Source organism: Enoplosus armatus, chromosome 16 (assembly GCF_043641665.1).
Source record: "Enoplosus armatus isolate fEnoArm2 chromosome 16, fEnoArm2.hap1, whole genome shotgun sequence".
Classification (NCBI taxonomy): Eukaryota; Metazoa; Chordata; class Actinopteri; order Centrarchiformes; family Enoplosidae; genus Enoplosus; species Enoplosus armatus.
Genome location: NC_092195.1, coordinates 3,753,677 through 3,776,709, shown reverse-complemented (window position 1 = coordinate 3,776,709; position 23,033 = coordinate 3,753,677). Strand labels below are relative to the sequence as shown.

General features: G+C 42.1%; 1 protein-coding gene across 1 annotated transcript in view; it reads right to left on the bottom strand.

Moving 5' to 3' along the window:
- Positions 1-22,082, bottom strand: part of trappc9 (trafficking protein particle complex subunit 9) — a 175,352-nt gene extending 153,270 nt beyond the window's left edge. Inside the window, exons 1-10 of the mRNA XM_070921413.1 lie at positions 22,040-22,082; positions 20,347-20,942; positions 20,023-20,043; positions 17,597-17,742; positions 17,013-17,138; positions 15,985-16,011; positions 14,664-14,785; positions 12,653-12,778; positions 12,013-12,229; positions 7,552-7,695 (exon numbers count right to left, since the gene is read on the bottom strand). Coding sequence (XP_070777514.1) covers positions 7,552-7,695; positions 12,013-12,229; positions 12,653-12,778; positions 14,664-14,785; positions 15,985-16,011; positions 17,013-17,138; positions 17,597-17,742; positions 20,023-20,043; positions 20,347-20,930 — 1,513 coding nt within the window. The 5' untranslated portion in view covers positions 20,931-20,942; positions 22,040-22,082. The remainder of the gene's footprint in view (positions 1-7,551; positions 7,696-12,012; positions 12,230-12,652; positions 12,779-14,663; positions 14,786-15,984; positions 16,012-17,012; positions 17,139-17,596; positions 17,743-20,022; positions 20,044-20,346; positions 20,943-22,039) is intronic.
- Positions 22,083-23,033: the final 951 nt, after the last annotated feature.

Genomic DNA, 23,033 nt, shown 5'->3' with positions numbered 1-23,033 from the left:
TAGTGTGACAGTAATGAGAGGGCTCAGGTATTCTGACAGCGTCTTTTGTACTTAGCCATATTAATGACCCCCAGTTTGTCGGGACAGATCGAACGTAATTCGTAAAGCAGCAGGTGTCAATTAAGTTTGTTCAGAAACTGTTTTGCAGGCTTTTGCTGTGATGCACAAATGTTCTGTTTTTCTCCCTGCCTGCCTTACTTCTTCCTTGATGTGTCTCTGCTGTTGCCCCCAAAAGGAGGCATAATAGCTCAAGTTTTACTGTTCTAGTAGTTTCGCATAGCCAGAACTATCTCCACACTTTGGAGAAATGTCTGGCTGAACCCTGTGACATTCTGGGATAGGGGACAAAACACTCTGGCTTGTTTGTATTTCTTTAAACCAATCACAATTGTCTTGTTTTGCAGCGACGGTGCAAAGCGGTTACATGCAGATAGTGGAAGGTATTCCGACCGAAATAGTCAGCCTGACTTATCCCAACAGCCTACATCCAGTGAGTCAGACTACTGTTCTAAAGAAGAATTCCCACTCTTGTTCACAGTTGCACAGCTCTGCTGTAATTTGGTCACAGCTTATTTCCATATTTTCACGTTGCTGCCAACTCTACTGGTTGGGTCTTGGTAGGTCTAGACTCAGGCTTTCTGACCCACTAGTGGGAGTTGCTGAGGCTGAAGAAAGAATATTTCCACAGGCCCGTTTTAGCCTTGACTGTAATCGCGCTGCTAACTCATGTGTTTGCACTGTGTCCTCACTGCAGGGCATTGTCGTGCTGAGCTTCGCTGCAGTAGTCTGTAGAGTGTTTGGTAGCAGGGTCGATCATGGCAGTCTCCTTCCTTTCAAACAAGCGGCGTCTTGTACTAAAGTGATTGGCTCAACACTACACTACTGTACATTAAAAGCTTCTTGTTTCAACGTAAAAGCTACTTCTTTAGCGGCGCTATTCTTGAATAGAGACAGGTGAACAACACAAGATATGGACATATTCTGCACTATTAGGTCAGCTGATCAGGGAGGAGTGAAGCGTTATATGAAGGGTGCAAACCAGCTCACATCATCAAGGTAAGCATGTTAGTTAACCTTGCTATTCTGTGAAGTGGGAAAACACTTGCACCTTGCTCTCACGTCATGAAGGGTCAGCACAAATATCCCATATCGCAAAACCAGCATAAGAAAATCCAGATCCCAGGTCTCTGTGTACCCAACAGTGGGTGCTTAGGACTGAACTACGTAGCTTTGTTGGGAGACCACTTAATCAAATACTGATACACCACATTACAGCAGTAGTGACAACACTGAGAGGGTAAAACTAACACTGAAAAGAATATATACACTGAAAAACACAAAATATTCACAGAAATTATCCCTTTAAATCATGGCTACGGGATAGAATGGGATCTATGGAGTTGTACTCCAGTGGCATGTATGCTTTCAGGTATTTCTTTAACATAATGTTCTTCACACACCCCCCCCACCTCACTCTGATCAATTCTGGTCGCATTTAGGCTCATCATCACACACACACACACTTACCCAGAACCAAATTGTGATTATTTCATAATGGTTCTTAATTACCAGTCTATAACAATGCTAATATAGAACTGTGTGATGAATATGACAGAATCTAGTGAAGAGCCCAGAAGGGAGAATATAGTCAGTGGTTAAAAGTGAAAATAAGCAGGATGACGAAGCTAAACTACAGGTTGCAGACCTCTGAATGTCCAATTAGGGCCTTTGCATGAGGGACTGAAGTTGGGAAATGTTATCCAACTCATCCTGAACCATGGTGATGCAGCTACTGAGGCTGTTAAATCTAGTGATTCAAATACCTGCTCTTAAATCAGATCAACATGTGCATTGAAATGTGCATTTCAATAAAGATCGTTCTGAGGTTAAGGTTAGGGCCATCTGAACGCATCCTTCCACTGAAATACATGGAGATCAAAAGCATTTATGTGCATATTTGTATGCAATGTGTCTCTGTGTGAGCGGACCCCACAAGAAGCCGAGAGACTTGGATTGACTGCTGCATGACTCGCAGTGCACAGCAACAAGGAAACAGTCAGTGGTAAAATAATCATAAATAATAAGCCATTTTCTGTTTGGAAGAAAATGGCAAACAAGAAGCTGATGTCAGGCTGAATAATGGAGTGGTAACCAAATGGCAAACTGGGCAATAAAAACAGAAATTTTAAACTAGTTTGTGGTCTTTGAGCATGCCCTGAAGTGACACTGCTATCATTCTCCTGATTCTTTTAAAGATTTTCACAATTTGACCCCCCCCCCCCCCCCCCCCAAGAGATTGCTATATCCACTTGGAGACTTATCATTCACTATTTTATAGACATCACTGTGAAGAGGTGAGACTAGAGCTTCAAATACTTTTCATGGCAGCGCAGACAATGGGAACATTTTCAAAGGGTGATTTATCAAATTATATTGTGAAATGAAAACTACTGACAGACTGCAAACAGACATGTTAACAGCTTGATGAATAATTTAGATTTTTCGGGCTGGGATTTCAAGCAAAAAGCCAGCAGCAAAAAAATGGCTTTAAGTGAAATATAAAATCATGAAAACAATAAACACTACGTTTTGTTTGTTTTTTTTGAAAAAAGAATCCTTGTAGAATAGAAACTGAGCAACCGAAAGAGTGACATGAATCTTTCTGGCATGAAATTCACTATTTAAAAGTAAAGCAATATCAAACTTTCCCCATCTCTATTTTTGTGTGTTTACAAAATCCGTTGCTGCACTGCTTGTATGACATGTTGACTTTTTCCTGACCCTGGAACACTCCTTTCAGCTTAGTTTGGCATTGTGTGTGCCTGCGAGGGTGGGAGGACAGGTACTGCAAAGTCAGGCGTTGGCATTTTGGTGAAAATGAAGTAATTACCATTGTTGTGAGAGTACACATCTGAGCCCAATGTGCCCTCTCAATGCAAATCTAGTGTTGATGTGGTGATTCGACTGTCTGCACCACAGCATGTAATATGCAATGTCTGTGACTATGGCAACAATACCAATAAAGACAGAGAACGGGGTGTTTTAGCAATTTGGTACTTTTGTGCTTCCAAAAAGCTGGAGGACTCAGAAGAGACCAAAGCAGCAGAGCCCAGGATCTTTTAGTCCCGAATATGGCTCAAGTTCCCAAAATGCTGGATCCTATACTTCCCATAATGCAACTACATATATTTTGACAGCCTGGTAAATGCCCATGTATTTCAAACTCCATGCCCCCAGTTTATAATTATTAAGAATGTCTAATCTCCAAGCCTATGTGAGACAATCCCGACGACATCATTGGGGTTATTTTCTCAGACTTGTCGAAGCTTCTCCATGTTTTCAGAGGCGGAGTGGTACTCCTAATGACGGATCTTAATGGGTAAAACCAGCATAGTGGTCAATAAGTTGTCGGAGAAAACATTTTTAGAAATGTCCACAGATAGATTATTACGTGAAGGTTACTGCAACCATGTAAACAGCTTCAGCAGACCATTGCTTCACAGGACCTGTTTTTCAGTTTTAGTTTTCATTTACTAAAACACACAAAGTCACTGGATTTATACTTGTCTTTGAACATTAAATGTACATCAATGTCTATCATTAATAATTACCGTGGTGAAAAAACGTGGGAAATTGTAAGTCAGGAAATCTGAGTTATTATTTTAAAAAAAGGGGCATCATCTGCACTTACTATTGTGAGTCTGCAACCCCCATAGACAAACATATCAATTTACTACTTGGAGAAGTGAAGTGAGACATTGTTGCCAAATGATAAGTACTATTTGGTTTTGGTTGGCTTGTAGCTCAAGAGGATGGCTACCTGGTGGTTAGGGACAGCCACCATCTAATCACTCTAAATGATATACAGACATGTAATTCTGTGCCTGCTGGAGAGTTTCTGGCTAATGACGAATGAGAATAATGAAGTCGGGCCGACAACACCCGCTGTGGAGTTTTCCTACATACCATACCGTACCTTAAATGTTGGGAGCTACAGAGTTAAAAACAGCAACAGCGCCAATCACCCGAGACACCCAACAGTCACAACGCAATTATCACGCTGTTGTTAATCCGGGAGCCAGCTGGGTAAAAGCTAATAACCGGTCAAATAAAGCACATCAAGGCAAGTGCATGTCCAAATTTAAACTTGCGATCAAAAACAGGGACAGAGCATGTAGACAAGGGGGTTGGTGTGCATGCTCCATAAGCTTGTCGATGATCTTATAGAGAATATAAGGCTTTAAATGCAACACTCTGATTAACGTTATGGAGGCACGTGAAGCCATGATTCAGAGACAGGGGGGGCCTTTACTGTCAACTGCAATGAGGCTGCAAATCAGTGGGGAAAACGGCACTACGATCTACACTTCCTGAGAGACACCAGCGCTAATTTAAAAAAGCCATCGGGGATAGCATCTTTGTAGTAATTCAACATCAGGTATAAACCCTTACATATTAAAGGAGGTAATCACTCTGAACATATGGGTTTGGGAAATAAAAAGTACTGATGAATTACCACTGAAGGCCTTTCTGTATCTTGCACTTAATATGTGTTTAAGTTTTTATTTACTTTTATTTGTACTTGAGCTTTATTTCTCATTTTGTCTATGTGAAGATTGTGAGTCATTTAAAACATGTTTGCATAAGTAGTGTATGTCTGAAGATATGTATAACTGGCTGATGATTTTTCTGAGTGAAAACCATACAAAAAAAGTTTCAATATATCAACATTTGTTACCATAGTGCCCAGTCCAAAATGTATACAAAGCATTACATCAAGAGCAGCAGTGAGGATGATGTTTTGTCTAGTTTTGCTTTGGGTTTATTTCTCTTACTGCACCTGAAGTCTTTATAGCATCACTCACACACTCTACAGCCAGCAGCTCTGTTCTGAGAGATGAGACCAAGGGTTAGCCACGTCCAGTGGAAACCAGCGAATGACCTCTCCTCATTCAACTCTTCTGCTCCTTTCCTTTCCACCTTATTGTTGTTGTTTTAATCTCACTCTGCCTCGCCGCGTGTCCCTCACTGATGCCATTCTCTCAGGCCGTCCTACAATCAGCCATAAATCAGCCCTACCTGGTCACCTTGTCACGGCCCGGAGGGAGAGCGCTTCATTTCATTTCATTTCAAGCACTGCTAAAAGGTAAAAAATAAAAAAATAAAAAAGGCTTTCATAAAACAGATCTGAGCTATGCTTCTAATGACACCAGCCAGGACTTGAAAAGGGTCAGCCCGCATCAGAGAGGCCTTTGGGGGGAGAAGAAAAAAAAAATCAGAGATGTCATTACTGTGCGTGGCGCGCTGACATTAACACAGGAAAGAATGGCAGATGGCATCCAAGCCTACAAGAAAATGTATTTCCTCACGACAATCCTATCTATATTTGCCTTAGATTTAAGCAACCAACACTAGTATGTAATGTCATCAGCAAGACAACATCTAGAGCTCTTCTCATCATCTCTTGCTATTTTTAGTTCCTTTTCAATTAAATTCTTTTTTATAGTAGCTCCAACAAATTAAAAAAACTCCGGCACACGGCTTGAATACCACCTTTGGTATTACCAGTGTCATCAAAGACACAAATTCATTATGAGTGAAAACGTTACTTGCTCCATGAAGCACCATTTGACAACATCAGTCACTGCTATCCTGTTTCAAATGTTCACATCACCTTTTTTTCTCGTTTTCAAAGCTTTGAAAGACTGCGTTCACGGTCACTGTATCAAATCCTGCACCACGGCTTCATCGTCTTTTCTCATCACTTCTTATAAAGTGATCAGTTACATGATGATTGAGTAGCGGAGGTCAACAAAGACTTACCTGAGGTGACTTTCAAAAGCAACATTAGTCATCCTCACTCCTAAGCTAGGACTCCTCGCTAGACATGTTATGGCTAAGTTAGGAGCTCTCTGAGAGTATTCTCAGGATGTTTGTGAATACGGCCCCCTTAAGTCTTTTAATCACCCCAATATCAGCATTAAGGGTGTCACTGAATGCAAAACAAAAAGAAAAGTTTTTTATGGGTAGAGTGGTGATTAAGCCCAACCAAAGAGGTGGAAATTCTGGGTTTTTGTTTGGGGGGGGGGGGGGGTAATCTCCAAAGGCTATTTGCTGGAGGCATGAATTAAGACTTTTTAATTAATGAGTTTTTAGAGTGTTGTTTTGTAAGTTCTTAAGGATTTCCAAATCCCTAATTTATGTGCTTTAATAATTGTTCTCATTGCTAGTTCTCTCTTTATCGTAGCTTCCAATGCGTTTTCATGGTACGCCACATTTTGGGAAAAGACTTCATATATTTCAGCTCGGGCGCTTTCCCACAGATGCACTACATACTATATATACACTAGATGCACCATATATGGGCCAACTATAGTGTCACCCATTTTTATCATTAGGCACACCCCTTGCCTGTCTACCAGTTCAGGAAAAATCAGCCATGTGTGTATACCCCATTGGCTGATATGTATGTGATTGTGATGTATTTTATCTTACGTTGTAATTTTTTTACTTTTTAAATTCATCCTATTTAAATGTTCTTTGTTGTAAGTTGTATGCGTTGTATGAAGACCCTGATGAATGCCACGAGACTACAATATGTGCAGTTAGTATAATGACTGCGTATTATTACTCAAAAGTCATATATAGAGAGCCTGAATTAAACTGTATTGTCCAATTATTTCTTATGTCTTTCCAGGCTTCCCACATGTGCACAGAGGCTGTTGTTAACTGTATCAGAGCCATAAAAGTCCTTTCCTGCCCAACTTTATTCTATGCTTGACAAATACACACACACAAAACCTAAGACACATCAATGGGGACTTACTCCACTAGAGCAAGCTTACAATAACCTTTCTGACATATCTAATATCACACTGCAGACGGGACAAGACGCAATTAAAGGAGGGCACCCAAACTGCAGCAGGCAGCGCTCTCAGCTCAAAAAAAGTTACACTCAGTAAATATGAAATGGTATTTTATTGTAGCAGTAGTAATTACATCATTTAGCGTAGCGTTTTTGTAGCCCTTGATGTATGTAAGGCTGGAGAGAGTAATATTATTTCTAAGAAGGTTTGCATAAGCAGCACCTTAAACACAGCTGCAGACGTCCCTTTGCTGATGTTTAATATTTTATACTGTAAGCTCGCTTCATCTTGTTCGTACCTCGTCTCCTTCTTCTCCCTCCCTCCCTCCCTCCCTCCATTCTCAGGCTCTGTAGCCAACCAAGGATTACGCTGGCCTCTATTGTGTGGCCAGTGGACCGTGTGGCTCACACTGCTTCAGTAAAAACCCTATCTCCTGGCAGCACAGGATTTCTGGTCAGAGCACAATGTTGCACTCCCGCCAAGAAAAAACTGGCTTTGTTGTGCATCACATACTATTAAGCACAAGGTATAATGCCGCAATCACCAAAGGACAGGGTGGCTGTTTTATGAAGGCTTGGGCATGAAGCTGGAAGCACCTCACAGGGGTTTAAATTCTACAATGAAAAAAGAAAGTGTAACATTGCTACTTTTCAAGCCTCTTTCTGAGAGTTTATTGTGAGCTGACCTTGATCGGACAGGAAGTCCAGCATGGTCTGCAGCAGGAAGGACAGGTGGCGCACAGACAGGCCGGGGTTGCCCATGCGACGGGAGGCGTACACAAGTTCATGTAGGAGGCGCATCTGAACAGCAGCCCAGCCTCGGTGGGTGCCTGAGAGAGAGACAACAGAGAAGACGTTCACATTCACAACAAGGCTCATTGCTGACATCTAATGTTACACAGCTGACATATCAGATCAGTGCAGATGCATCAATTCCTTGTTGACCATCGTTTTGTATTTAATGATGTCAAAGTCACCATTTACCTTCTTTTTTTTTTTATTCAGAAAACACTGTGAGCACGTATGAGAGCTGGAATGTTTAGTTAATTACCTGATTTGTCGGACAACAGCAAATGATTCGACTCAGCTATTTTTGACAATTGCTTGCTGTAATCGCTTCACTCATTTTTCAAGCAAAAATGACAAACACTGCTAGCTCCTGCTCCTCAATAGTGAGGATTTGCTGCTTTTCTTTGTCTTATGTGAAAGTAAAGAAAGTGTTTTTTGATTGATGGATGTCGGTCAGACAAAACTAGCACTTTCATGACTTTACTTTGGACTTAAAATACATTTAGATGGGCACTTTTCACTATTTCCTGACATTTTTTAGATCTTTGCCAATCAGAATGATCAACTACTAGGGCACAATATTGGACACAGATCATTTTCCTCAACATCAATTACATCACAGTACGTGAATTTGCACAAATGTGCAGATTGTACTGTAATATGTACTGACATTGAAAAACTATATTTAGCAATGTGATTTAGCCAACACAACTACACAATAACTACCAATAATTACTCTCCAATATATTCAATGACATTAATGCTTGAGACGGTGCAACAAGTGTGTGACAAAGCTCCAGAAGTCTGTATGTGGCATGCTTTACACAGACAAGGCCGCACATAATTAGATCCAACTCCAAGTCTTTTCATCGGAGCCATCTCTTAAAACTGAAGGATCCCCATTGCAGACCGTCTCATGTGCTCCAGCGAGGTGCTAACTTAGCCAGCGTTGTTTGCTCTGCAGAGCTCCACAAGACATCTTAATAGCATTCTAGCCTGACACCAACTGTTACATAAGACCCTCAGCTCCCTACGAGATCCCCTGCTCCACTCCCAGCTGTCGACTGTTGACTCACTAAGTGGGAAAGAAAACTAGAGGAAAGATGTGCTGGGCAGGCTGCGGGGGCCAGAGGGAGGGAAGGAGGATATTTGGTAAACACTTGATGTTTCCTCAGCTTAAATACCACTTCCAATAACGTCAAATCATGGCCGTGATGCTTTTCAGTTATCAGCATTTTCCTACCATGGTTATTATTCATCCTGACTTCTCCTGCCATCTGAACAAGCTGGAAATGCAATTCCTTCATACGCTATTTTTTCTGCCGTGAAACTGCACCCACTAAGCAGTCTAAAAATAGCCGACTTCCACCTGTCTGCCAAAACCAGCGCTTATCTGGAGAACAGTAATCCAGAGGACACTTTGGATTTTCTGAGGATGTCTCTCTCGCCCGAACACGGAAAAATTACTTCATTTGTGGTATTTTCAGACTTGAACTGGAGGTGTCTGGCAATCCATTTAACACACCACCAAGATAATGAGCGCGGTGCCGCGGCCAAGCAGCCGCACTGTCATGCAAAGAACCTGACTCAAAAAAAAGAAAAGAAAAAGGCACTGCTCCTTCAGGCCGCCGCTGATGAAACCAGGGGAACTTTCTACTCTGCAGGGCGATGAGACGCCACATGCCACAGTTATTCTCCTCCATAATAAACATGTAAATTATTAAAAGAAAAGAAAATCCCAAAATGTCTGTGTCGGCGCGACAACAGTGGAGAACAGGGGGTCTATGTGAGAGGAAGAAAGAAGACAGAATGTCCCCATTTCTGGTAACAGAGGGGAGTAGTGGAAAACTTAACAAAGCCATTTGTTCCACTGTATCTCAGCCGCCTTATTGCAATGCACCATTGATGCCCATTCTCTTTCTTATTTCAACTTCCCTCTCCATCTTATTGCTTGATAAACTCCCACCTGATCCCTTCTGCTTAAAAAGACACGCAACTGTCATTCCCTGCTTCCCCATCAGCGCGGTGGGGACTGACATATCTGGGCGGAGAAGTGTCCAAAGTCTGGAGTCCTGGCAGAAGTCTTTTCATTTTGAAAAGAGTACGGGAAAAATATTGCTGTCTCATCTCAAAACTTGAATCATCAAATGGTCAACTCTAAATGTATTCACAGATTTTATTTCACACTCACTGAAGTGAAGTTTCCAGTTCCAGCTTTGTCTGACATCCATTTGCTGTTACAATAACAAACTAATGTGGTAATGTGGGATTGCCTTTCTGGTCACGTGTCTTATCCTGTACTCCCTTTTCCCCTACTGTTTTACTTTTTAAATGATGATTCACTAACTGGCCTTAATGTATCCAGAAAAAGATTTCCGACAGCTGCCTGTCGTTGTTGCCTTTTTTTTGTTTTGTTTTTTTACTAAAAGGCTCAACTTTGCTCAGTTTAGATCATAAAGGTCATTTTATTGCCGTGAACTAGATTTTTCATGTCAATCTGCAGAGGAGGATTGTGTTTATTTTGTTTTTGTGTAGTAGAGACATTTGTATTGAAAGGTGACACTTTAGCCTGCCACAGAAAAAGCATGAACAAAAAGAATGAACAAAAGGCAGAGGAATCACTCAAACCTTAATGCCATAGTTCTGCAAGTGAGGAATCCAACACTAAGTCATCACAAAAGGGCATTTTTTTGCATTCTCCATGAGACATCAGATTGGCAGTTTTTCCATTTAAAAAAGACATAAAACTGCACATGAATAAAAAAATGTAAATTGAGATGCAAATTTGAAGAGATGACCCAGTTACCCTGTGGACACTAACACGCACTGAAAAAGTTGACAAACTAAATGGATCACACATAAAATCCTCTGACTTTTGAGGTGTCACATTTTGAAATTGAGAAGGGAACAGATGGAGGGGTACCTGTTAAAAACAGATTATATGGCTATTGTATTTAACACTGGTTTACCTTTTTTTTGTTTTGAAAGGGGAAATAAATCCTGGTCCAGATTGACCGATACTTACTCATGTGAAATCAAGGCCCAGGGCATCAAGAGTTAAGTGCTATCCTAAATGCCATCTAACACAACCTTTCACAGTTTAAGTGCAAACATTTTACCGTTTCAACGGTTCTCTTCACAGTTTATAAAGGAAAACTAGGCCACAGATTAAGAACACATATGAGAAAAGTCCTCTCACGGTGTCCCTTGAATAACTATCATAAAAGAAAATATGGATGTCCCTGGGCCCTTCTGCTCGCCGTGAGCTCTGTCTTTTGTGTTGCCAATGCTTGCCATTGAGTGGCTGCAATGAGCAAGGGTCAATAGTCTGTAGAACCAAGAGGCTTATCATGAGGACCTGAGCAAAGAGTGTACAAAAGCCCGGGTCAGGTCTCAACTGTGCCTCTTTTTCAGCAAAGTGGTGGCTTGAATGAAAGAGCACTCTTGAGAGGACAGCAAAGCTTGAGGTGGAATCAGGCGATGCTATTCATTTTCTTTATCTATTAAATATGTGTGTGTACACTGCTGCCACTCGCACATTCTGGTGGATTAATCAATGATAGAATAGATGACGCGCATATTTATAAAAGCTTATAGGAACCAGCACTGCCTCAATTATATGAGTCATACGAGTTTAACAGCTGAATCAATCAGAGTTTACTTCCTGGCTGCCACCCAGGAACATGAATGATGAGGAGCAGGAAGCTGAAAGCCGTAGACTGTACATTAAGTTTCATTTTCATACTGAACACTTCCTAATATAAAACATTTCTTTGTGTTGTTTACAACACTTAACGCTTTGTGATGTATGTATTCTTAATATACACCAGGCCTTACAGACAGTTTAATATATGACGTTACTTTAAAGTGTGTTCAGCGTCCTCTACAGCACCACAGACAGCCGACGTTAAGAAGCGTGCACTCGCTCTGCTTTGGAAAACGTGTGTAAGCGTTCATGGAAACACTCTGAAGATCGATCGTTAGCGGGAAACAGGGCCCTGATATGTTCAACCTTAGGTGCCCAAGGAAGACCCTTAAACACACTTGAGCTGAATCGATGAGTTAATTACTCGATTCGTCGATAGACAGAAAATGATTCATTCTCTTCGGGTTATTGTAAATTGAATATCTTTGGGTTTGACAATTGAAGACGTCCCCTTTGGTTCTGGGAAAGTGTGGTGGGCGTTGTTTTATAACTAAATAATACATCATTTAATCCAAAAAATTATCAATATGTGAGATGAATATATTACCATGTGAAAGTGTGAAAGAAAAAAAAAAAAAAAGGTTGCTAACTGGCCTATTATCTCTCGAGTTCCACGTAGTCTAACACATGTAGGCTAAGTGCCCAAGTTTACCTTTGCTGAAGTCCTTGGGATCAAGCGACAGGCTGTATCCAGGCAGCGTCTCCAGCAGCAGCTTGTAGCAGGCCCTCCAGCCGGGCTCGGGGATGGTGGGAGCCACACACTGCATGGCTGCGACGCGCTTGAAAAATGCGGACTTGCGATGGAAGCCGATCAGTTCGTAGAGCTCGGACAGGATGCTGTAGCGCTGGATCTTCTCCTCCTCCGATAGCTGCAGTTAAGGGGACAACATTAAAGCCCGTTACTTCATTTGGATGTTTGAGCTTCACTGTGCAGAGTTTGACAGGTGTACATATGAGCAGGATTTCCAATAAAATAATAAATATGAACATGTACTAATTATGATATTATAATAAAACAGCAAGATTTAAAATCTGGGGAAAAAGAGGCTGAATCCCTGAACTCAAAGGGCAAGCCTGGAGGACATTTCATTGGCTGCATAGATCACAAGGAAACAAGACTCCAGCAACAGGACAAAATGATGATGATGATAAAGAGCTAAAGGTGTAGTACTCTGAGGGCAGACAATAGGTGGTATAGATGCGTAGCACTAATAGTAGGATATCTCTCAGTCACCATACTGCTAGTGGTCATATCAATCCTCCTGTGTAGCTGGAACGGTCAGAGAGCGTACCTGCCCCAGGTTGATGTAAACAGCATTCTGCAGGAACTCAGAGGCCTCCCTGGCCCTCTTCTGAATGGCCAGCACCCTGACCGCTTTCACGCAGGCCTCCAGCTCGATCACTCCTGCGTTCTTATACTGCGAGAGATAAGAGGAGCAGCAGAGGGGGGGAGGCTCGGTGTTAATGAAAAATGAATAGTCAACAAGGGTCGCCTTGACTTCTACAACCCACCTCATAATCAGGGGGAAATGTTTTTTTCATTAACATATGGCCCCCCTCATCAGTCACCGCAGACGTGGGATTACAGACAAGTGTAATAACTCAGATCCCCTGACGCCCGTCTTTTCAGCTACTCTGCGTGCTTTTCCGCTATGAACCGGAGCTGCTGCTGCCGAGGCTTCACGCCGCACGCAAGTGTGTGCACTTTTTATCTCGCCGTCCCTGAACCTCCCACCACTTCCACCCTCATTGTCTCCTTATTAAAATTCAATTAATATCTGAATGGCTATGTGTTGAGATCTAATTTAATTCTCAACGAACTAGTTACAGGTAAAAGGGCTGAGGGAGGTCAGTGCAAAAAGGCAATTATAATAATGAAGATAAAGCACACGGTTGCCTCTGAATAGTTTGGTAGCATAATGAGCCTATTCAGTCTTCCCTAAGCAACAGGGATACTTTAATGCTATTCTTTGTGACTAGCACAGTACAAGTACAGTGGTCAAAGGAGAGCACAAATGTATTATGAAAGGAACGGATACATAAAACATATTGTTTTGTCTGTCTAATAGTGCTTTTTAAAAGGTTACCACTGACTAACGTGGTATTTCCAGAGATTAAATACACTCCCATGCTTGTTTGTAAGTCTTGTCGCCATGTAGCATTCAGAAATAAACAGCTGCTGTCAGCGTTTATTGCTGGTCTGATACTACTCAACACAGTGTTGTCACTGCCTCCAGACTCCATCAAACCAGATCAAATACTGCCCCCTGGTGAGGTGGATGAGTATTACTGCACAGACATGTAGCTACATTTCTGCCTACCAGTGTTGCTTTTGTATCAACGCAACCTGAACAAATACAGTAAGACCAGTTCAAGGCCGGAGGGCTGTGCATTACAGCCAGTACAAGTGGTCGCATGTGACTTCCTCACGCTGGCTCCCCCAACAAATTCAGAATCCAGTTCAAGACTGTTGTGATCACTTTTTGAAAAGGTCTTTATGGTCGGGCACTATTGCGCCTTCATCCAAAATCCAAATCCATCTGCATTAGAGGGCTGCTGCCCTTCCTACCCTGTCTGTGGCAGTCAGCCCTAAGCCCATTTGTTCCTAATGAAGATGTAAATCTTTCATGAATATATATCTTTAATGTTCTGCTGGGTTCACCAAGTTCAACTTTTTAAAGACATTTTTAAGGCCACACAGAACGCAATTTAATACCTGTGTCACAGACACATCAGCCAATGTATGAAAGTATGATGGAAAATCAGAAGGGGCAATATGACCTAGAATTATTGATTATTATATGATATATATTATATTTATTTCTCCCCGGCAGTATATAACAATAAATCCTAATGGCATAATTAACTCAATTAATGGGACCTGGACCCAATCGAGTGGCTTTACATGGATTGGATTAACCAATTTAAAATGAATTTAAAGTTTTTGCTAAAACGGACACGTGCCTATTATGAGACAACGAGCTGCTGCAGCAGCTAGCAGCAGTGACAGTGTTTGCTACAGGTCTGATGGTTCTGACTGAAACTCAACAATCCCACTTTTAGATTATAGGTGTAAAATGTCTCAGGCCTTGACTTGACTGGATTCCAATTAGACATTTTGTCTGATATTATGCACAAATACATTACTTTTAGCAGAGTTTTGTTGTCTCATGGACTGTATGCTGGGGGAACCAGCATACAGTCCATGAGACAAAAAGAAATCACCCAGTTTGGTATAAGATATCACAGCAGTGGCACTGATTGAGCTCTTGATTACACAGTTCTCTCGTTTTTGGTCAGTACCTTTCCATAGTAGGAGATGGCCTCTTTGTATTTCTCGATAATGTCCTCAGGACTGAGGCAGTTCTTTGCTCGTCCAATCTCAGTGCTGGTGTCTGCACTGATGCCGTTGGCTGTGAGGGCACCTACGCTCAAAAGAGGACGGCATAGGATTAGTTTAGGAGAGACACCAGGATGAGCGTCCATCAGTCTGTTCCACCACAAAAGGAAAGGAAACAACAGGAGGGACAACATGAAGAAGGGAAAAATCCACCGTATACTCTTTAAAGACACCGCCCTGGCTGCCACCGCCACATGCACATATGTGAGTTTATTCCTAGTTCTGATGCCTCTTGATCCTCCCGTTTAAAGCTAAAAGTAAATCTTACATCCGCACCAACTTGCCCCGCTCTCTCTTACACCAGTTACAAGTGATATCATGAATATTCTGAGGCCTTTTTGAGTCTCGAAGATGTGATCAAGTGTTTATGTTCATGTTTATGGCTAACGTCCCAGGCAGCGTTCCATCCGCACCTGAAATGTTTCAGAAGCAATTGCAAGGTGCATCTCTCAGGCCAAATCTGATTAGAATACAAATACCAATTGAGAGCGCATCGCCTAGCAACAGGGCTGTGTCCATAGCAACAGTGTGGTGCTGTCACTATGACAAACGTGTGAATAATGAGATGCTGCATTGCGCTACTTCTTAGGCTAATTTGCACATGCAACATGACAAAGAGAAAACCCTTACGGCAGCAATTGCAGAGAGCTAAACAAAGTACAATTAATGAGATGATCAAGTTAAAGAAGTCCTTTTCCTTAAGCTTTGGAGGTGAGAGGTTAAGCAGTGAGCATTCAACGAGCAGGGAATCAAAGTGTGCACCAATGGTGATGGACTGCCTGGTGCTTCAACAGAGATACTGTAACCTCGAGTTCAAATAGCTAAATGCTATCGAAAACATTTTTGATAGGGTTAAGTGATTTCTGTATGATAATCAAGAGTAAGATGCGAGTTATTCGAATGACTAAGAGTGGCCATTTAAAGTCTTGGTCTTCAATCGTGTAGTGATGTCATACTGATCACCAAGAGTGTGGCTGTGAGAAAGAGGAGGTACATTAGAAAAGAAAACAAAAGGGTGATGGGAAACCAACACAGGAGAACACTACCTGCCACAGGGAGGGGAAAAAAAACATCAATCAATTTCCAAACCATAAAAATAAACCATAGGAATCAGGGTGCTGACAATGCAGGATGTGAAATGACGTCAAACACAGGGCAAATGTGACCACAAGCAAACAGGCAGATTGTTGTCTACAAGAGCTATGTTGGTTAGACATACCATACCTGGGTCAATGAGAACCTCCTGAGCCCCTACAGACAGAGAGAAAGAATGCAGATTCACTCCATGACGCAAGGCGCAATGTTAGCAGTGTTAGTCCCAACAATCTGCTTAACGGCTGCTGCTGCTGCTGCTGCTACTGCTCTCCTGGAAACTATGCTTATAGGCAACAATGCGCCAAGGACACACGGCAACGCGCCGACGAAGGCAAAGAAGAAGAAGAGTGCTAGCTAGTAGACATGGATGTAAACCAAGCAGCGTTCAAACCATTAAGAAAAATCAGCGTTGCAAATGTTTTATGGAGGAAGTTGTGCATTTGTTATTTAAACTAGTGGACGAGAAAGCCATTTACTTTAGTTCTGAAATAATTTACTGAGAAACTGATAAAGAGCACTTGTACTGCATATTTTGTACACTGATTTATGCACTCTGCTACTGTTTGCTGTTCATTGTACTGGAGTTTACTGTGTGCACAGACAATAAAGTTTCATCAAATCTTATCTCATTCAAAACCACTGTAAATCAGATTACAAATCTATAAAATAAACAATTAAACAATAATAATCTGTAAATGAATCAATAACGAAAATAATGATCATCATACTCAATTACTTAGATCAGGCATCATAAAACAGCACTTTATCACTGTTCATAGTCACTGGCATAGAATGCTGATCCGCAGATCGGCCAGTCAACATGTACTTTCACATGTACAAGTGTCGTTATATGCAAGGCAGTATTAATATAACACCATGTTAATGGCATGTTAATAACAGAGCAGACAGGTTCAATTATGTTAAGTTTGAATTCAATTAGCGGTCATCGGGGTAAATAAGAGAAGCTTCAGCAGCGTAGGAAGCTGACATCTTGTATTCTGCAGGCAAAGGAAGCCGAGCAAAGCTTAGCGATGTTTGAGTTGCCAGTCAGCAGTGACGTTCCCACACAGCTCACTCACAGACAACAGCCTTCAGCTATTGTCCCCCTGCAGAACACTGTTTGTACCATCAGCGTGGTTACAGAGCAATGTGCTCACCTGGTCTGTGGCGTTTCCCTGCATCTGCCGGCTGGGAGACACTTGGCTTGCGTCCTGCGGTCTTCCCCGCTGTGCCGCCAGGGTAGTGGAATATGACAGAGGCTGAGCACAAACCCTCCAACGCGGCTGGAGAGCACAAATAATAAAATGTTGCACTCACTACGTGTCAGTACAGATGTGCAGATGTGCACACAGCAAAACACGGACAGCGAGACAGAAAATGCAGACTTACCAGCTAGGGTTGATAGCTAGCTGATGCAAGAGCCTGACCAATATATTGACATGGCCAATGTTATTGATCTTTATTTGCTTCTCACAGATATGCGGCCAGTGTATATGTCGGCCAAGAAATAGCAAGAAATCGCAGCACCGTAATACCAGCGATATCTTTGAGGTTACCGTTACATTGTAGGTTCACCAGAGAGCACTGACCAGTTTATTTTTCAACTGTGAAAATGTAACTCTGTGGCCTAAAGGAAACCCAGTATCGGTCAGACTCCAGCTGAGACATAAGCTAACACTGAACTAATTTGAGCCTTGTAAGTCCCAGTTTATAGTAATAAGCCACCATTCTCCAGACTTACCACCCAGCCAGAGGAAGTCATTAACCCCCCTGAGCAGCTCCACAGCCATGTGGTAGTGGACCAGGGCGTCCTGCAGCATGCCGGCCTGGAGACACAAGTCCCCGACATGCTTCCTCATCCGTCCCTGGCAACGCTTCTTATAATGCCTGAGAGAGAGCAGCGGGTCAAGAGAGACAGACTTTTTCAGACCACAGCAGAATGAATGAAGAGGCTCGAATTCTTGTTGTTGTTGTTTTTGGCTTTTAAATTGATTTGTGTTGATTCATACAGTGGCTTATTAAAAAAAAAAAAAAAAAACAGCTCTGACTTTCTGCTATTGTCATTTCTTATGTCAGCAGGGTGCCAGGAGAGGGGGCTCTTATCAGTCAGCTACAGAGGGGATGTATGGGGTGGGAGAGCACGAGCAAAGGAGAGCAACAAAACACAGACAGTAGGAGCTGGCCTACAGTGCGACCCTGCAGTCTTGCACAACAACACAGGGAGTCAGGAAGGAGCAGCTTCACCAGGATACAGGGGAAATGTAACTGTTTTGAGGAAAGTTATGAACCCCATTGTGCAAGACATTTGAGCATTCTGAAAGACTGGGACGCTCACGTGAAGACAATAACGTCAATCGGCACGTGATCGAGGACTCGAGGTGAAATGGAGCCGGGGACAAAATGCTCTTACAGGGAGATATTCAGAATCTACATAAACTACTGTATCATACATCATTCATCAGATAGTCATGCTAATGCTCAGTAGGCTACTTCTGAACAACAATGAAATGGTTCTGGCAGAGTGATCCGAAAATGAAAAGGCTGCTCTTCAGGGAGTCATGAAAAATTAAGCACAGCAATCAAGCTGGATCTTTGGACATGGGAGTTCATGTTTTTATGAGTAGCTGCAGTGCTATGCCAAGCTGCAAGGTAATGTATTCTCTCATGAATAAAGATCCATGTGGCCTGCGTGTCGCTCCGGCTTCTACAGCCAAACAGTCAAAATCCCAAATTGCACCTTCCATATTCCCACCTCCAAATGTTCTCCTGAAGCCTCAGCAGCATGTACTGCGCCAAATTGGGTTCAGTGAGTCCAAACTATCAGCTCATCCTTGAAAAGGGACTATACCAGTGTTTTTGAACGTTTCAGCACATAAGTATTATGTCGAAATATTGCTCGCTTCTGAATCGTAAACACAGTGTGTGGCACGTGACTGTTACATTGGAGTGTGAAGGTGGCCACTGGTTTCAGCTCATTTTGTAATGAAAAGACTGGAAACATGCTTGAGGCAAGTGAGCCATCATTTTGTTTATGAATGAGGGGACATCACTGTCCAAACTTACACGTTTACAAAACATTGCATTGTAGTTTAGAGATTCAGGTAACACCTTATTAAACAAGTTCCTAATCATTTCCAAGAAGTTTCCTTGAAAGAACGACGTAATTTGGTACTGATGATAGGGAAATAAGAGACTTCCAATTAAGTCAGGTCAGCAGAACATGCAAAAATGTAAAACGCGTCTACCAGCCAGCACACAATTCAACACACTCACATGGAGAAATCCCCATTATAAATGATTAATAAATGCCTATTAAGTAGATTTTAATTGGAACTTTTCTTTCAAGGAAATTCCTATTTTCCCTATAATTAGTACTAAATTACATTGTTCTCATACATGAAACAGCTTCTTGCTTTAAAAAATTTGCTGTTTGGAGGTCGGCTCAGCTTTCAAATGTTGTGGCTTCCCACCAGCACTTGAAAGCCCTGTATCTACTGCATCTGTGCTGTGTAGCAGCTGTAATATGAAGAGGAGTGGATGGATAAACAGACTGGCAGACAGACAAATAGATAGATACATGAATACGTACCATCAATGGATAGACACATAGGCTAGATAGAGACTGAAACCAGTGGCAGGACCACAGAAAAACACTGGTATGGTCCTTTAACTGCCTTCTGAATCAACCACACAAATATGTAAGAATGTCACTGGGCCTCTGTCGACACTATGTGGTCAAGTCAATGTAAGTAAGCAGTTTCCTTTACTGTAACTGTACAGTAAAGTAGTGTCAAACTCAAGACTGCTGATATGACAATTGTGTGCAACTAATGCCATGAATTATAATGTAGTGCTGCAAATCAGGCCTCATCCACACTGCTGAAAAATAGCACTTCTTCTAATTTCAGTAGCTAGTGTTACTGCTGGTATGATGTTTATTCATACCACCGCTATGGGAATATCTGAACTTAATTGTGACGTCAATCAAGCCTTTTCAAATCAGCGTGTGCGTGCGTAAACTGAAACCTGCGGAGGAGCGATGAGTTTGGCTCAGAGTCGGGGAGCAAACGCACAACAGCACAGAGGTCTGGGTGTTTCTTTCAGGGCAGAGCTGAAGCTGATGGGATTGGTATGGGTGGACTACACTTAATGAGTCTAACATCTCACCTTTTCACACCCAACAATAAACTCACAGGACAGTATGAAAGAAAAACAAAAAAGAAGAAAGACAAATAAACCAAGGTAAACGAAGAAAAATGAACGCAGCAAAAATCGAGAGACAGATTTTTGGGAGGAGAATTTTTGAGCAGGCAAGGCTGACATGTAACAAGCAAGTTGACACAGACACAAAAACACACAAACAACTTGCCAATAATGAAGTTTATCACATTTACTGACTGCAATGAACACTCAAGCACTCTTTAACCAGCCTCTAAGTGCTGAAGTGCTTTTGAAGAAGGGGGTTACGGTGCGGCAAACAGAACAACTCACCTGCTATCTGTGTCCAAACCCACAAAGTCCTTCTTCTCAAAGGGGACACAGAGCAGCGGTATCTTGTCGCCTGACTTGTCTGTGGCCCGGTCCAGCCGCTTGGACTCCAGAACAATAAATATCGACTCCACAAAGTCCTCCACTCTCTTCTCCACATCAGAGCAGTCTTCGAAGCCGGGGTAGAAGGCCATGTCTGTCCGCTGCTGCTCCGCAATGTCTCCCTGCAGCCCAAACACCAGCAACCGCGAGTCGTACAGCGTGGAGGTGTACACCTCCTTCTGGCCGTGGAAGCGCTCGGCGGTCTGGGGCCACTCTTTGGACGAGGCGCAGGTGGTGATGGCGATGAGGCCCACCACCTTGCGGTGCGTCTGGAAGTCTCCCCATTCGTTGTTTTCGGGCAGGTAGTGGTGGCGGTAGCGGATGTAGAGGAGGCGCTGCGAGTCCCTGATGCTCACCTGACTCACGCTGGCAATGCGTTTGTAGATCTTGAAGAACTGGTCCTCGGGCACGATGCCGACCGGCTGGACCACCACTAGCACCGTCTGGTGGTCCTCGGCACATTGCATGTAGTCTGGGACGCTCATCTTCACATGTGGCTTTATGGGACAGAAAACCAAAAACAGTTATTAGAGCAGATCATATTCCTGCTTTGTGTTTCATCAGTTACAACCCAACGACTTCCATCTCATTATGACAACGTAACGTGTTATTCAACCTTTCATTTCTTCAATAGAAAGAACTTCACAGCACATATTATCCGGAGTAAGCAGCACATGACTTCTGGAAAGAGATGCTGCAGTTGAATTTTTAATGCAGTTTTTTTTTAAGGCTGTGAGCACCTCAAATGAAACGCCATTCATCTCCATTGCCCTGAGATGGAGGCAGAGTTTTTTTTGTGGTAAATATCTCAAAATCTAGGCACATCAAATAAAAAAGTCTATCGGCAAGGACAGATTATTAGAATAAGTGAGAAAATTGTATTTTGTACTTTGGGTACAGTTTTAATAATCCAGTGACAAACCAAGACGTGTCTGGTGTTGTGAGCACAGGCTGCGTCATCATCGTCAAAGTGTATGAGAGAAAGAATAATAATTTACATGGACTGTCCTATATTTTTGTGGCTCGGTTATTTATTTATTTTTAATTCTAAATTCATGAATGTACAACAACAAACATTAGCCGGGTTTGTGCCTCTGTAGTTTGAATGAAAACGTGCTGTTTGGAGTCTCTGGGGTGAACAGGATGGAAAACCTTAACAGTCCAGAAAAAAAGGTGTTTCTAACTAAATGTAACGTTACCTCTGGCGAAAAGCAAACACAACACAGCCGTTTGTCTTTGCGAACATTAAAAACACCAAGCAGTGTCAACAACTGACAACATCATTACAGCCGTCAAACGTGACGAACACTAGATATGGAACAAACCAGAAGCCCTCGCGTCGTTCGCTTGTACTTCGCTATTTTTACATCATAATAAATCGCTCATGTTAGCTATGCTGTCGTCTCAAAACACTTCACTGTCAGCTAGCTTAGCTTAGCCAGCTAACCCCACGAATTGGCTGCTCGTGACAATCACACAGTATCAACGCAGGCTGAAATAGGTCAGGTCATTGCATGCGCGCATTTATCAGCTCAGTAAACTTATTTGGTCTTTCACACCGACGCCTTTCATAGACGATATTAACTCACGTTACCTTAGCAGTAGTAACCTGTCAAGTTTCACAGCTTCCTCCTCTGGACCAGTGTTTTGCGACACACGACAACTCGACGGCAAAACGTCCGATGACCATTTTCAAAATAAGAGTCTGCCTTATGGTGAGATAATACAGCTCGGAGACGCGAGTTTAATGTTACTGCTGTAGTTTGGTGAACTGAACAATGTATATCCCTACCTGCGTCACCACCATAACCACGTTACAGATAGTTTTCCAAGTGACCACATCAACCCTGTCCAATTATTTAGGCTAGGAAGAAGATGTAATTCCGCTCAATGATGTAGTATAGGGTGAAGGGTGGATAAATAAATAATGTGGGAATAATCCTCTGCAACTGCTAACAGATGCACTTTGCCCTACCACACAAGATAATGAGAATGTGCAACTTTGAGTTAAACGTGCCACAAGATTTCTTTGCTTTCATTTTGAAATCCGAATCCTTGTTTCCTGCGTCCTCTCGTTCGCTTGATCACTTTTGTATTCTATTTCTTCTTCTGCAAAGATGAAGTGTAATATGCCACATCAGCACCGCCTAAAGAACAAATGAGGTACTGCAACTGAGCAAAACTTTATTATTAAAATCATCGTGCATTTTAATGTGCTTCATCTTCATCATCATCATCATATGCATATTGTAGTGTTCTTCATCATAATCAAATGTACTATGATTTCCTAATTACTGATTGTTAATTTAACTTTATTATATGAATGGCCTCATATTAGCCAATCATATGAAACTAATAAATAAACTAGGTTGGTGTGTACAAACTTGGTCATATTTCATAATTATACAGAACACATTGATAATAAAGTCTAAATAAAAGTGTTCAGTGAAAATATGTAGCTCACATGCTAAATTACTATGAATGTACTGACACTGCAGGTCCAGAACGTGAAAGATGTCATCAATGCGACGGTATTGGCAATCCATATTTCACCGACTTCCAAATTAGAAATGATCCTCTTGTGGGTG